This window comes from Pseudophryne corroboree, chromosome 12, assembly GCF_028390025.1.
Source record: "Pseudophryne corroboree isolate aPseCor3 chromosome 12, aPseCor3.hap2, whole genome shotgun sequence".
NCBI lineage: Eukaryota > Metazoa > Chordata > Amphibia > Anura > Myobatrachidae > Pseudophryne > Pseudophryne corroboree.
The window spans coordinates 173,781,507-173,798,611 of NC_086455.1; the positions used below are offsets into that span (position 1 = coordinate 173,781,507).

A 17,105-nucleotide genomic window follows, 5' to 3' on the forward strand; every position below is an offset into this window, starting at 1 on the left:
GCCCGCATCCCCTGCTACAGCTGCCCACATTCCCTGCTACAGCTGCCCACATTCCCTGCCCACATTCCCTGCTACAGCTGCCCGCATTCCCTGCTACAGCTGCCCGCATTCCCTGCTACAGCTGCCCGCATTCCCTGCTACAGCTGCCCGCATTCCCTGCTACAGCTGCCCACATTCCCTGCTACAGTTGCCCACATCCTCTGCTACAGCTGCCCACATTCCCTGCTACAGTTGCCCACATCCTCTGCTACAGCTGCCCACATTCCCTGCTACAGCTGCCCACATTCCCTGCTACAGTTGCCCACATTCCATGCTACAGTTGCCCACATCCTCTGCTACAGCTGCCCACATTCCCTGCTGCCCGCATCCCCTGCTACAGCTGCCCACATCCCCTGCTACAGCTGCCGGCTGCCCTCATCCCCTGCTACAGCTGCCCACAACCCCTGCTACAGCTGCCCACATTCCCTGCTACAGCTGTCCACATTCCCTGCTACAGCTGCCCGCATTCCCTGCTACAGCTGCCCGCATTCCCTGCTACAGCTGCCCACATTCCCTGCTACAGCTGCCCACATTCCCTGCTACAGCTGCCCGTATCCCCTGCTACAGCTGCCCGCATTCCCTGCTACAGCTGCCCGCATTCCCTGCTACAGCTGCCCACATTCCCTGCTACAGCTGCCCACATTCCCTGCTACAGCTGTCCACATTCCCTGCTACAGCTGCCCACATTCCCTGCTACAGCTGCCCGCATTCCCTGCTACAGCTGCCCACATTCCCTGCTACGGCTGCCCACATTCCCTGCTTCAGCTGCCCGCATTCCCTGCTACAGCTGCCCACATCCCCTGCTACAGCTGCCGGCTGCCCTCATCCCCTGCTACAGCTGCCCACAACCCCTGCTACAGCTGCCCACATTCCCTGCTACAGCTGTCCACATTCCCTGCTACAGCTGCCCGCATTCCCTGCTACAGCTGCCCACATTCCCTGCTACGGCTGCCCACATTCCCTGCTTCAGCTGCCCGCATTCCCTGCTACAGCTGCCCGCATTCCCTGCTACAGCTGCCGGCTGCCCACATTCCCTGCTACAGCTGCCCGCATCCCCTGCTACAGCTGCCCACATTCCCTGCTACAGCTGCCCGCATTCCCTGCTACAGCTGCCCGCATTCCCTGCTACAGCTGCCGGCTGCCCACATCCCCTGCTACAGCTGCCCGCATTCCCTGCTACAGCTGCCCGTATCCCCTGCTACAGCTGCCCGCATTCCCTGCTACAGCTGCCCACATCCCCTGCTACAGCTGCCCGCATTCCCTGCTACAGCTGCCCGCATTCCCTGCTACAGCTGCCCACATCCCCTGCTACAGCTGCCCGCATTCCCTGCTACAGCTGCCCGCATTCCCTGCTACAGCTGCCCACATCCCCTGCTACAGCTGCCCGCATTCCCTGCTACAGCTGCCCACATCCCCTGCTACAGCTGCCCGCATTCCCTGCTACAGCTGCCCGCATTCCCTGCTACAGCTGCCCACATCCCCTGCTACAGCTGCCCGCATTCCCTGCTACAGCTGCCCACATTCCCTGCTACAGCTGCCCACATCCCCTGCTACAGCTGGCGTCTGCCCACAATTTCCCGGTTTCTGCTGTAATAAGTCTAATTTTGCCGGCAGTTTGGCGCTGCACCCGGAGAGGTTGCTGGTGGCTACAGGACAGGTTGGGAAAGAGCCGTATATCTGCGTCTGGGACTCGTACTCTGTGCAGACTGTCTCCATACTGAAAGATGTTCACACCCATGGGATCGCCTGTTTGGCCTTCGACCTGGATGGGCAGGTAAGTCACTCTGCATAACTGACCTCTCATGGTTATCGGCAGCGCTGCGGTATAGTAGTCATACATACCACCATGAAATGTATTTCCATAAGAAATCTAAGGGGCGTACACACTAGGGCGACATGGCAAACGACGCAATGTCATCCGCGAAGAGACCCGACATTAGCAAGTGCTTACACACTCAGTGATGTTGGGAGCGGTGAACCCTGGCGGTGGAGGGAAAGGGGTGGGGGGAGCTGGGGTCATGCTACATTGGCCTTCGTCCCTCAGTCCCCCGTCGGCGATGTCACAGATGACCCACGGGAGTACGCATTGTGCGATATATCGTCTGAACACTCTTGACGATAAGATTCTGAACCAGACGATATGGGCTGGATCGTACGCAATATCGCCTACTGTGTACGCACCTTACGTTCCATTCATAGTATGTTCTGCACCCCCTCTATCGCTGACTCTGCCATGAGGTCCAACCTGGACCCTAACCCCCATAATACCTGACCTGGATTAAACTGGACCATGTCTCGCTGGTTTCATCCCAATCGGTGAAGGGGCGACCGAATGCTTAACCGGACAAACAGAGCAATGACTTTTACATATAAGGTGTATGGACCTGGACGGGGTGAAACCCTGCCTGTATATTAAGATAATGAAGCGTATGTGTAACAAGTGTGGTCCAGATCCATCAAGCCACTAGGAACCTATGAAGAACGTACATATATACATATTACATACATTACTTTGACTGTTACAGTATATATCAGAATCAGAAGCCGCTTTATTGGCCAGGTATATAAACATATACAGGCATTGGTCTTCAGTGTGTCACAGCTCCCAAGGTATTCACATAAAAGCATCATACGTTACAATACAAAACATACATTAATTAAATCAACAACCAATACGCATCCCGCCAGATACACTAATATTATACTGTTATTCCACATACCCTGCACCCCCTATCACTAACCCAACTGCGCAGTGACCGCCCGTGGAAAGAATCTATTCCTATGTCTATGGGCGTAATTCAGACCTGATAACAGCAGCAAATTTGTGAGCTAATGGGCAAAACCATGTGCACTGCAGGTGGGGCAGATGTAACATGTGCAGAGAGAGTTAGATTTGGGTGGGTTATATTGTTTCTGTGCAGGGTAAATACTGGCTGCTTTATTTTTACACTGCAATTTAGATTTCAGTTTGAATGCACCCCACCCAAATCTAACTCTCTCTGCACATGTTATATCTGTCTCTCCCCCCCCCCCCCCCCCCCCCCTGCAGTGCACATGGTTTTGCCCAACTGCTAACAAAGGGGGTAATTCTGAGTTGATCGCAGCAGGAACTTTGTTAGCAGTTGGGTAAATCCATGTGCAGTGCAGGTGGGGTAGATGTAACATGTGCAGAGAGAGTTAGATTTGGGTGGGTTATAGTGTTTCTGTGCAGGGTAAATACTGGCTGCTTTATTTTTACACTGCAATTTAGATTTCAGTTTGAACGCACCCCACCCAAATCTAACTCTCTCTGCACATGTTACATCTGCCCCACCTGCAGTGCAGCATGGTTTTGCCCATTAGCTAACAAATTTGCTGCTGCGATCAGGTCTGAATTCCCCCCTATGTCTGTGACTGGTGACACAATGTGAGCGATGTATACTCTCTGCACAATGTAACTGACCTCTCGTCTCTCCTCTTTGCCCCGCTGCGGCCCCTGGGGTGCCGGATATCAGTGCCTGGTGTCTGTCGGTCTGGACTCCAAGAACACCATCTGCGTGTGGGACTGGAGGAAAGGGAAGATGCTCTCTATGGCTCCGGGTCACACTGACAGGGTACGGTCTCTGTGTTTGTGTAGTCCGGTACGGGGATGGTGACGGGGGGCTGGGGTGTGTGTGGGGAGGGGGTTCTCCTGTCGGGTCAGATGCAATCTTCTCCATGAGCGTTCTGACATTGTCCTGTCTGCGGGTGTGCCCATACACTCAGTGCCCGCATGCAGTGGGCCCTATGCTGCGAGGAGAGGGGGGCAGGCAGGCGTTACAGAATACCCGTCAGGAAGTTCACATTATAGTTAGGGGCCCATTCATCAACAAGTTTTAGTTCATTAAAACTCATTGCGTATGACAAGTGGGGCGCCAGCCAATCAGCTCCCAACTGTCACGTGTTCAGCTCTTAACTGTCATAAAACATGACAACTGGGAGTTAATTGGCTGGAGCACCTCTTATCATACGCAACAAGTGTTAATTAAAACTGGTTGATAAATGGCCCCTTAGGTTTTAGTTTCCCTTCCAGCTGAATGCTGCTAATGTGCTCTGTGCTGTTTCAGATATTTGACATCTCCTGGGACCTGTATCAGCCCAACAAGCTGGTGAGCTGCGGCGTGAAGCACATCAAGGTGAGAGACGGCGTTTATGTTGTGGTATCGTTTATTTGATTCAAATTCTGTTTTGTGGATTGGAAACATGGATGATTGGTTTGTTGCCTGTCTAATGGTTGGCCAAGTCTCTTAAGCATGGGCCTCACCAACTGCATTTCCCTGCTGGGCCCTTCATGCTTCAAACCCTGCTTAGTGGGTGGCTGCAAATAACTGTCACAGTTTCCAGACCACCCAGAATGTCACATGTTCCAGGTCAACCAGCAGGTGCACAGGGAGAGTTCACCCACTGTCACATTCTCCAGACAACCCAGCAGGTTACATGTTCCAGGTCAACCAGCAGGTCACATGTTCCAGGTCACCCAGCAGGTGCACAGGGAGAGTTCAGCAATTGTCACAGTTCCCAGACAACCCAGCAGGTTACATGTTCCAGGTCACCCAGCAGGGGCACAGGGATAGTTCCACAGTTCCCAGACAACCCAGCAGGTCACTTGTTCCAGGTCACCCAGCAGGTGCACAGGGAGAGTTCAGCAATTGTCACAGTTCCCAGACAACCCAGCAGGTCACATGTTCCAGGTCACCCAGCAGGGGCACAGGGATAGTTCCACAGTTCCCAGACAACCCAGCAGGTCACTTGTTCCAGGTCACCCAGCAGGTGCACAGGGAGAGTTCAGCAATTGTCACAGTTCCCAGACAACCAGCAGGTCACATGTTCCAGGTCACCCAGCAGGGGCACAGGGATAGTTCCACAGTTCCCAGACAACCCAGCAGGTCACTTGTTCCAGGTCACCCAGCAGGTGCACAGGGAGAGTTCAGCAACTGTCACAGTTCCCAGACAACCCAGCAGGTCACATGTTCCAGGTCAACCAGCAGGTGCACAGGGAGAGTTCACCCACTGTCACATTTTCCAGAGGACAATGGCGATGCATTGTAAATGGCAGGTGAGGTGAACATGTTGCCACCTTACTCCGAAACAAAGCCACCAATTACAGCACCAATATTTTTCTGCAACTCTATGGCCCAAGACCTTTCATTTGGTATGTGATGTGCCCTGCTCACATAACGGCATCATAGAGATATGTCACTCATAAAAGTCGTTCTTATGCTATTAATACATATCGGATAATAATAATAATGACAGTAAATCTGTGTCGTCTTCCATTTTACCACGTGTTGTCTAAAACCGTTTATGTCACGTAACAAAACCCGGATTTTACATGTCTCCTTGGCGGAGTGTCCGATTGCAGAGCTCGCTCCATTACAGGAAACCCTCACTCTGTAACCATCTGCTGCGCTCTGTCCTATGTGTGCGATACATCGGAACATCCGCATCCAGGGGACGTAATGAGATAAACAGCGGGAGGTTTCTTCCACGTGAATAGCGTGTCACTGCCCTGTGTACTCTGAATTATTCATCTGATATATTATTTACAGAAAGATAAATATTTAAATTGGCTCTGAGGCTGCCAGCCCCCAAGAGGTGGCATAGAACAGTTTCCATAATCATTTCCAGACTGCAGGACATCACTCTATTTATGTAGCCGGTGTGGCGGGGGTCCTGCTAATAAGCTCTGCGGGTCACCCCACACCGATCTAGATAAACAGACAACATTCTTATCCTGGTTACTACAACCAAGCCGGTCCTCCATCCCAGCCCATCTGAGGTTTGTATTACCCCTACGTCGCCCACGGCTGGTTTGTTTGTTCTCCTGCTATATTTGGCGAGTGTTGGGAAATTCATGTAGAGTGCGCTGCCTATATACAGCCGTATAAACACCTGCCCCACTCATAACGCACCCCAATATACCTGTCCCATACCTTGTACCCCAATTTCCATCACTTTTATTGACTCCAAAATTTACCTTTAAAATAGGCATTTTGCACTACTTATCACCTGCTCAGAGATGGTGAAGAGAGAAACCCTATAGAGACTCATCCCCTGCTCAGAGATGGTGAAGAGATAAACCCTATAGAGACTCATCCCCTGCTCAGAGATGGTGAAGAGATAAACCCTATAGAGACTCATCCCCTGCTCAGAAATGGTGATGAGATAAACCCTATAGAGACTCATCCCCTGCTCAGAGATGGTGAAGAGATAAACCCTATAGAGACTCATTCCCTGCTCAGAGATGGTGAAGAGATAACCCCTTTAGAGACTCATTTCCTGCTCAGAGATGGTGAAGAGATAACCCCTTTAGAGCCTCCTCCCCTGCTCAGATATGGTGAAGAGAGAAACCCTATAGAGACTCCTCCCCTGCTCAGAGATGGTGAAGCCCTGCTCAGAGATGGTGAAGAGAGAAACCCTTTAGAGCCTCCTCCCCTGCTCAGATATGGTGAAGAGAGAAACCCTATAGAGACTCATCCCCTGCTCAGAGATGGTGAAGAGAGAAACCCTATAGAGACTCATCCCCTGGTCAGAGATGGGGAAGAGATAAACCCTATAGAGACTCATCACCTGCTCAGAGATGGTGAAGAGAGAAACCCTATAGAGACTCATCCCCTGCTCAGAGATGGGGAAGAGATAAACCCTATAGAGACTCATCCCCTGCTCAGAGATGAAGAGATAAACCCTATAGAGACTCATCCCCTGCTCAGAGATGGTAAAGAGATAAACCCTATAGAGACTCATCACCTGCTCAGAGATGGCGAAGAGATAAATCCTATAGAGACTCATTCCCTGCTCAGATATGGCGAATAGAGAAACCCTATAGAGACTCATCCCCTGCTCAGAGATGGTTAATAGAAATCCCTATAGAGACTCATCCCCTGCTCAGAGATGGTGAAGAGATAAACCCTATAGAGACTCATCCCCTGCTCAGAGATGATGAAGAGATAAACCCTATAGAGACTCATCCCCTGCTCAGAAATGGTGATGAGATAAACCCTATAGAGACTCATCCCCTGGTCAGAGATGGGGAAGAGATAAACCCTATAGAGACTCATCACCTGCTCAGAGATGGTGAAGAGAGAAACCCTATAGAGACTCATCCCCTGCTCAGAGATGGGGAAGAGATAAACCCTATAGAGACTCATCCCCTGCTCAGAGATGGTGAAGAGATAAACCCTATAGAGACTCATCACCTGCTCAGAGATGGTGAAGAGATAAATCCTATAGAGACTCATTCCCTGCTCAGATATGGTGAATAGAGAAACCCTATAGAGACTCATCCCCTGCTCAGAGATGGGGAAGAGATAAACCCTATAGAGACTCATCCCCTGCTCAGAGATGGTAAAGAGATAAACCCTATAGAGACTCATCACCTGCTCAGAGATGGTGAAGAGATAAATCCTATAGAGACTCATTCCCTGCTCAGATATGGTGAATAGAGAAACCCTATAGAGACTCATCCCCTGCTCAGATATGGTGAAGAGATAAACCCTATAGAGACTCAATCCCTGCTCAGAGATGGTGAAGAGATAAACCCTTTAGAGCCTCCTCCCCTGCTCAGATATGGTGAAGAGAGAAACCCTATAGAGACTCCTCCCCTGCTCAGAGATGGTGAAGCCCTGCTCAGATGGTGAAGAGATAAACCCTTTAGAGCCTCCTCCCCTGCTCAGATATGGTGAAGAGAGAAACCCTATAGAGACTCCTCCCCTGCTCAGAGATGGTGAAGCCCTGCTCAGATGGTGAAGAGAGAAACCCTTTAGAGCCTCCTCCCCTGCTCAGAGATGGTGAAGAGAGAAACCCTATAGAGACTCATCCCCTGGTCAGAGATGGGGAAGAGATAAACCCTATAGAGACTCATCCCCTGCTCAGAGATGGTGAAGAGAGAAACCCTTTAGAGCCTCCTCCCCTGCTCAGAGATGGTGAAGAGAGAAACCCTATAGAGACTCATCCCCTGGTCAGAGATGGGGAAGAGATAAACCCTATAGAGACTCATCCCCTGCTCAGAGATGGTACAGAGATAAACCCTATAGAGACTCATCCCCTGCTCAGAGATGGGGAAGAGATAAACCCTATAGAGACACATCCCCTGCTCAGAGATGGTGAAGAGAGAAACCCTATAGAGACTCATCCCCTGCTCCGAGATGGTGAAGAGAGAAACCCTATAGAGTCTTGTCCCCTGCTCAGAGATGGTGAAGAGAGAACCCCTTTAGAGACTCCTCCCCTGCTCAGAGATGAAGAGAGAACCCCTTTAGAGACTCCTCCCCTGCTCAGAGATAGTGAAGAGATAAACCCTATAGAGACTCCTCCCCTGCTCAGAGATGGTGAAGCCCTGCTCAGAGATGGTGAAGAGAGAAACCCTTTAGAGCCTCCTCCCCTGCTCAGAGATGGTGAAGAGAGAAACCCTATAGAGACTCATCCCCTGCTCAGAGATGGTGAAGAGAGAAACCCTATAGAGACTCATCCCCTGCTCAGAGATGGTTAAGAGAAATCCCTATAGAGACTCATCCCCTGCTCAGAAATGGTGATGAGATAAACCCTATAGAGACTCATCCCCTGCTCAGAGATGGTGAAGAGATAAACCCTATAGAGTCTTGTCCCCTGCTCAGAGATGGTGAAGAGAGAACCCCTTTAGAGACTCCTCCCCTGCTCAGAGATGGTGAAGAGAGAACCCCTTTAGAGACTCCTCCCCTGCTCAGAGATAGTGAAGAGATAAACCCTATAGAGACTCCTCCCCTGCTCAGAGATGGTGAAGCCCTGCTCAGAGATGGTGAAGACAGAAACCCTTTAGAGCCTCCTCCCCTGCTCAGAGATGGGGAAGAGATAAACCCTATAGAGACTCATCACCTGCTCAGAGATGGTCAAGAGAGAAACCCTATAGAGACTCATCCCCTGCTCGGAGATGGGGAAGAGAGAAACCCTATAGAGACTCATCCCCTGCTCAGAGATGGTGAAGAGATACACCCTATAGAGACTCATCCCCTGCTCAGAGATGGTAAAGAGATAAACCCTATAGAGACTCATCCCCTGCTCAGAGATGGTAAAGATATAAACCCTATAGAGGCTCATCACCTGCTCATAGATGGTGAAGAGATAAATCCTATAGAGACTCATCCCCTGCTCAGAAATGGTGATGAGATAAACCCTATAGAGACTCATCCCCTGCTCAGAGATGGTGAAGAGATAAACCCTATATAGACTCATTCCCTGCTCAGAGATGGTGAAGAGATAAACCCTTTAGAGCCTCCTCCCCTGCTCAGATATGGTGAAGAGAGAAACCCTATAGAGACTCATCCCCTGCTCAGAGATGGTGAAGAGAGAAACCCTATAGAGACTCATCCCCTGGTCAGAGATGGGGAAGAGATAAACCCTATAGAGACTCATCACCTGCTCAGAGATGGTGAAGAGATAAACCCTATAGAGACTCATCCCCTGCTCAGAGATGGGGAAGAGATAAACCCTATAGAGACTCATCCCCTGCTCAGAGATGGTAAAGAGATAAACCCTATAGAGGCTCATCACCTGCTCAGAGATGCTGAAGAGATAAATCCTATAGAGACTCATCCCCTGCTCAGAGATGGTGAATAGAGAAACCCTATAGAGACTCATCCCCTGCTCAGAGATGGTTAAGAGAAATCCCTATAGAGACTCATCCCCTGCCCAGAGATGGTGAAGAGATAAACCCTATAGAGACTCATCCCCTGCTCAGAGATGGGGAAGAGATAAACCCTATAGAGACACATCCCCTGCTCAGAGATGGTGAAGAGAGAAACCCTATAGAGTCTCATCCCCTGTTCAGAGATGGGGAAGAGATAAACCCTATAGAGACTCATCCCCTGCTCAGAGATGGTAAAGAGATAAACCCTATAGAGACTCATCCCCTGCTCAGAGATGGTGAATAGATAAACCCTATAGAGACTCATCCCCTGCTCAGAGATGGTAAAGAGATAAACCCTATAGAGACTCATCCCCTGCTCAGAGATGGTGAAGAGATAAACCCTATAGAGGCTCATCACCTGCTCAGAGATGGTGAAGAGATAAATCCTATAGAGACTCATCCCCTGCTCAGAGATGGTGAATAGAGAAACCCTATAGAGACTCATCCCCTGCTCAGAGATGGTGAAGAGATAAACCATATAGAGACTCATCCCCTGCTCAGAGATGGTAAAGAGATAAACCCTATAGAGGCTCATCACCTGCTCAGAGATAGTGAAGAGAGAAACCCTATAGAGACTCCTCCCCTGCTCAGAGATGGTGAAGAGAGAAACCCTATAGAGACTCCTCCCCTGCTCAGAGATGGTGAAGCCCTGCTCAGAGATGGAGAAGAGAGAAACTCTTTAGAGCCTCCTCCCCTGCTCAGATATGGTGAAGAGAGAAACCCTATAGAGACTCATCCCCCGCTCAGAGATGGTGAAGAGATAAACCCTATAGAGACTCATCCCCTGCTCAGAGATGGTAAAGAGATAAACCCTATAGAGACTCATCCCCTGCTCAGGGATGGTAAAGAGATAAACCCTATAGAGGCTCATCACCTGCTCAGAGATGGTGAAGAGATAAATCCTATAGAAACTCATCCCCTGCTCAGAGATGGTGAATAGAGAAACCCTATAGAGACTCATCCCCTGGTCAGAGATGGGGAAGAGATAAACCCTATAGAGACTCATCACCTGCTCAGAGATGGTGAAGAGAGAAACCCTATAGAGACTCATCCCCTGCTCAGAGATGGTGAAGAGATAAACCCTATAGAGACTCATCCCCTGCTCAGAGATGGTAAAGAGATAAACCCTATAGAGACTCATCCCCTGCTCAGGGATGGTAAAGAGATAAACCCTATAGAGGCTCATCACCTGCTCAGAGATGGTGAAGAGATAAATCCTATAGAAACTCATCCCCTGCTCAGAGATGGTGAATAGAGAAACCCTATAGAGACTCATCCCCTGCTCAGAGATGGCGAAGAGATAAACCCTATAGAGACTCATCCCCTGCTCAGAGATGATGAAGAGATAAACCCTATAGAGACTCATCCCCTGCTCAGAAATGGTGATGAGATGAACCCTATAGAGACTCATCCCCTGCTCAGAGATGGTGAAGAGATAAACCCTATAGAGACTCATTCCCTGCTCAGAGATGGTGAAGAGATAAACCCTTTAGAGCCTCCTCCCCTGCTCAGATATGGTGAAGAGAGAAACCCTATAGAGACTCATCCTTTGCTCAGAGATGGTGAAGAGAGAAACCCTATAGAGACTCATCCCCTGGTCAGAGATGGGGAAGAGATAAACCCTATAGAGACTCATCACCTGCTCAGAGATGGTGAAGAGAGAAACCCTATAGAGACTCATCCCCTGCTCAGAGATGGGGAAGAGATAAACCCTATAGAGACTCCTCCCCTGCTCAGAAATGGTGAAGAGAGAAACCCTATAGAGACTCCTCCCCTGCTCAGAGATGGTGAAGAGAGAAACCCTATAGAGACTCATCCCCTGCTCAGAGATGGTGAAGAGAGAAACCCTTTAGAGACTCCTCCCCTGCTCAGAGATGGTGAAGAGAGAAACCCTTTAGAGACTCCTCCCCTGCTCAGAGATGGTGAAGAGAGAAACCCTATAGAGACACATCTCCTGCTCAGAGATGGTGAAGAGATAAACGCTATAGAGACTTATTGCGGAAAACTTTTTGCAGCTGATTGGATACAGAGTTATCGTGAATGCGATAAAAAGCCCTGTTTTTATTGCAAAACTGCGATATCGCGGCAAATTGGATTCCCCCACAGTGTTTTCAATCTTAAATGTGTTCCAAATGAATCAGACATTCAAAGGTGACGGTTACCAGGCGCTAAGCTGGACAGCAAAAAACGCGTGTGTGGGAAGGGTCCTACGATCACAGTAGAGTTGGCCGTCAGTGAGCTCGCCATCGATGGTAAAACTGTGAGTGGCCATCGATGGTCACAAATATGCTATGTGAGACCATCGATAATTTCACCCATCGGTGGTCATCCCTGGTATTTCTGTGAATGACCCACTGGCCAATCACAGCCTGGGGGTGGGGCTTCGTGGGTGTCGGGGGTGGAGCTATGCTGATTCCCGGCACCTTGCAAAAAAAATTACTAGAGCGGTGACACTGGGACAGAGACAGATTATCTGGGATGGAAGAAAAGGATAGGAGTAAAATATCACAAGGCGCCACAAATTAAGTACATAATACTAAATATAGACCATACGTTCCTTCTATGGCTGAGTCCAGTTTCAGAAATTTAGGTTTTCCACCTCATTTATTGATCAAATATATCAGCATATATGTAAGATAGAGGGGAAAATACGGCACGTCACTTCCGGTGCGTCCTCTTCTCAGGCGGAAGTGACATATGGGCAGAGGTCGCACCGGAAGTGACGCTCCGTTGCGAGCGGTTGTCATGACTACAGGAGAACGAGGATTTCGGGATGTCCTGATGTCCCGCCGGAAAGAGACACACTGATTGGCCATTAGTGTGTTTAAATAGGATACTGTGTTGATGTGTTCATTATGCCTTGAAAAAGACTCCAGGAAGGAGTTGAAACGCGTTGGATATTTGACTACATATACCAGCCATTGTTAGCAGATCCGGCTCAATAAGAACCAGGTTCCTTTTCCCAGTTTCCAGATCCGGGTGGTTGTTGGTGATTTAAGAGCTTGTCTGAGAACTTTTTTTCCAGGTTCTCAGACTATCTGGTAATTATTCTGTGGATCTACTGTGGCTGCCTTTGTTTTACATGTTCAATTACATACTTGCTGTATGTTAATATTCTGTGTGATGTCTTATTAAATTTTATGTTTTCTACACATGATGGTATTTTCCCCTCTATCTTACATATATGCTGATATATTTGATCAATGAATGAGGTGGAAAACCTGGATTTCTGAAACTGGACTCAGCCATAGAAGGGACGTATGGTCTATATTTAGTATTATGTACTTAATTTGTGGCGCCTTGTGACATTTTACTCCTATCCTTTTCTTCTTTCATTTGTATTTTGGTGTCTGTGGAGAGGCATCTATACAGGTGTAAATAATCTTAGGGCAGCCCTTCTTTGTGCACAGGAAAGATTCTATTTGTTTATTGTAGATTATCTGGGATGTAGTCAGGGCCGGCTCCGGGGTTTTGAGCGCCTCGGGCAGGCGATGGGGGGCGTGGCTTCATACAGGGGGCGTTGTCACTTACGCCCCCTGTACAGTAGTAGCGCCGATGAAAGATGTGCGGTGCGCGATGACGTCAAAAGTCCTGCTTGCCCGTGGCAAGATCCGCTACTGGATGTAGTGGAGGCTGCGCAGGTGGGGTGAGAAGTGGGACCTGGAGTAATGGAATCACCAGGAATCACCGGTGAGGACAGAGATTACATTTACCTCACAATATGTCTCCGCACACACCTGGCAGGAAGCAGACAGCTCGCCGGTACACCGCTCTTCTTTCCTGCCGCCATGACCTATTCCCGCATAAAATGAGCTTCCATGCTGCACCATTTCTTATTATACAGCAGTGATGTCTGTGGCCCCCGGAGCCACCACATGTGGCCCCCACCTCCTTTCTGTTTGAGGGAAAAATACCAAAGCTTGGAGAGAGATAAAGTCCCAACCAATCAGCTCCTAACCGCCATGTTACCGGCTGTGTTTGATAAATGACAGTTAGGAGCTGATTGGTTGGTACTTGATCTCTCTCCAAACTTTGATACACCTCCCCCTTGGTGTCACATCTGGTTGTTGCAGCTAGGTGTAACCCTTATGTGATATGAGCTGATGTGTTACTACAGATAGGGGTCTGTTTCTATAATTCAGTGTATTGTTGTAATTCATTACTGAGATTATGTGGGGCCCCCGCTGAAGGTTGAGGGTCCGGATGTGTGGCCCCTGAAGAGCAGTAAGTCTCCCGATAGCGGCTGTAGAGTTGCATGTCGCCGGTCACACAGGAAGGGACAGGCCGGCTCGCTCAGTCTCATTATAAATATTACACCAATCCCATACATACTGATCATAGAGCGTAGACTCTTCGGTATATATATCAGTCATGGGTATACACTCAGAATGTCGGCATGAGTGAATGACGGAACGTCACCGGCCGATATCACCTGATTTTAGGGCTAGGATTCGGATGCGGTTAAGATTAGGTGAGACGTCTGTGCAAAGCCATATGTCGACATGCTGGCTGTTAAAAATCACAATGTCGACATTCTGGCAATGTCAACAGTAGGTCTGCGTTGACATTCTACTGTTGACACTGTAAACCGTAACTTTTAACACCGCACCCTTTGAATCCGTGCTGCAATCTGATTGGTTCCTTATTATGGGTGTGGTATGGAAGGTCGACAGTGTCTAGGTCGACCACTATTGATCGATAGTAACTAGGTCGATAGGCCCTCAGTGTAGCCCAGCCCAGGTGTGCTGTATATAATGCCCCATATGTCCGTCCTCATCAATCCCTACTGCTGAGAGAGTCCCTATTGCCCCTCAGTGTAGCCCGGCTCCGGTGTGCTGTATATAATACCCCATATGTCCGTCCTCGCCAATCCCTACTGCTGAGAGAGTCCCTATTGCCCCTCAGTGTAGCCCGGCTCCGGTGTGCTGTATATAATACCCCATATGTCCGTCCTCACCAATCCCTACTGCTGAGAGAGTCCCTATTGCCCCTCAGTGTAGCCCGGCTCCGGTGTGCTGTATATAATACCCCATAGGTCCGTCCTCGCCAATCCCTACTGCTGAGAGAGTCCCTATTGCCCATCAGTGGGAGGAGCCTCGTCTGAGGGTGACGGACCCTCTATCCCCCAGCGTGGGATTGATCTGCATTCCCCTGTTACATAATGCCGCCTCAGCGTCCTGCGGAGGAGACAGATACTAATCCATTAGCTCTTACTGCGGCAGGGAATGCCTCTTACTTAGAGTAATTACCTCAGGACCAGATGCCTCATCCAGCTCTGATGAATTACGCTGAAGGGCGAGTTCCGCAGTTCTTAGTGGATTACTCTCCTGCCAGGTAGGGTTCCCTCTGATATAAGACATGAGTGCAGACCCTGCAGGACAGGGCGTTATTCAGGGGGTGTGTGTTCTGTGTTACGCTGGAGCAAAGGAGAGGAACAGGCAGAGAAATACATAGAAAACAGGAATAATAGGAAACGATTTTATTGTCTTACATAAATATGACGTAGTTATCTCAGCTTCCTGCCATTATAATATAAGGTCCTGTAATATTCTAGCAGACGGTCATAATGAGCACTTCACTGACCGCCATCACCTGCCCCAGTCATCAGACGGTGACTTCAGTCCGCTGCCATTAGAGGATATCCAGAGAATAGAAAGTGATTAACATGTACTGTAAGTATATGTGCCTATATATGTGTCCCGGAAGGATGTGATCGCATAGTGATAGACAGGCCAGTGACGTTACCTGCGTTTCCTGAGATTGGAAACATGGCGGTACCCCTGAATACACAGCCATGCTGCGCAGGCAAGGATTAAACTCTGTTGGTTTTCGCGATGCAGTCGCAATTGACTTGCAATCACATCGCGAGACGGCACCACACACGCTGAATGGCCCCTAGCATGTGAGTAGAATGATCGCGGGTTCAACTCTGAAAACCCCCTTAGTCCGCAGCAGCCATATGAATAGTGCTGGTATCACTGGGAGAGAGCGAGATACCGCCTGCCAATCAGATTCTGAAGTCTTCATTGTTAGTGCGTATGTTGCAGCAGCGAGAACTTGCCCTCCTGACAGACGCATTACGCCTGGTGTGTATACATGAGCTGCATATGTCCGTACTGTGCCAGGTCAGCGTTGTACCTCCCTCATCCATCCAGGGGGTGTAAGTGTTACGTAATGTGCGCCCGATCTACAGACTGCTGCATGTATGAGAATGTACACTAGCCCCAACGAGCAGGGGCCTAACCAGAACTCAGCAACATATTCCAGGGGCCCCGGTCTCAGTGATTCTCGGAAGACGCCTCTCCGCAGCACTTATTCATTTTATGCCCCATAATATTGCCCTAGTTCATTTCTGATCCATAGTAGTGCCCTAGTTTACATGACGTCACACTGTAGGGCTGCCAGTACACATTATTCCACACAGTGGGGGTCATTGCGAGTTGTTCGCTAGCTGCCGTTGTTCGCAGCGCGGCGATCAGGCTAAAAATCGGCATTTCTGCGCATGCTTATGGGCCGCAGTGCGCACGCGCAAAGTACTTTCACAAACAACTATGCAGTTTCACACAAGTCCGAGCGACGCTTTTCAGTTGAACTGCTGATCGGTGAGTGATTGACAGGAATGGGGCGTTTCTGGGAGGTAACTGCCCGTTTTCCGGGAGTGTGCTAAAACAACGCAGGCGTGTCTGGGGAAACGGGGGAGTGGCTGGCCGAACGCAGGGCGTGTTTGTGACGTCAAAGCAGGAACTAAATAGACTGAAGTGATCGCAAGGTAGGAGCAGGTCTGCAGCTACTCAGAAACTGCTTGAAATTTTTTTTTGCATCAATTCTGCTAAACTTTCGTTCGCACTTCCGCTAAGCTAAGATACACTCCCAGAGGGCGGTGGCCTAGCGTGTGCAATGCTGCTAGAAGCAGCTAGCGAGCGAACAACTCTGAATGAGGGCCAGTATCTCCAATACACATTATTATGTCATAGTGCCCCCAGCTCATATCATGCCACACTATTGTGCCTCCACTTCATATTGTGTCCCATTAACCACTTGCCTGTCATGGTGGCATCAGATGCGACCATGCCTGCAAGTGCTCTATCTGACCTGGTGGCATCAGATGCGACCATGCCTGCAAGTGCTCTATCTGACCTGGTTGTACAGGATGCGACCATGCCTGCAAGTGCTCTATCTGACCTGGTGGCATCAGATGCGACCATGCCTGCAAGTGCTCTATCTGACCTGGTTGTACAGGATGCGACCATGCCTGCAAGTGCTCTATCTGACCTGGTTGTACAGGATGCGACCATGCCTGCAAGTGCTTTATCTGACCTGGTTGTACAGGATGCGACCATGCCTGCAAGTGCTCTATCTGACCTGGTTGTACAGGATGCGACCATGCCTG

General features: G+C 49.6%; 1 protein-coding gene across 6 annotated transcripts in view; it reads left to right on the forward strand.

Annotated features, from left to right (window-relative positions):
* Positions 1 to 17,105, forward strand: part of EML5 (EMAP like 5) — a 223,421-nt gene that overhangs the window by 78,284 nt on the left and 128,032 nt on the right. For all 6 annotated transcript variants that reach the window (XM_063948612.1, XM_063948609.1, XM_063948611.1 and 3 more), the window contains exons 2-4: positions 1,654 to 1,813; positions 3,534 to 3,632; positions 4,125 to 4,193. In XM_063948612.1, coding sequence (XP_063804682.1) covers positions 1,654 to 1,813; positions 3,534 to 3,632; positions 4,125 to 4,193 — 328 coding nt within the window. The remainder of the gene's footprint in view (positions 1 to 1,653; positions 1,814 to 3,533; positions 3,633 to 4,124; positions 4,194 to 17,105) is intronic.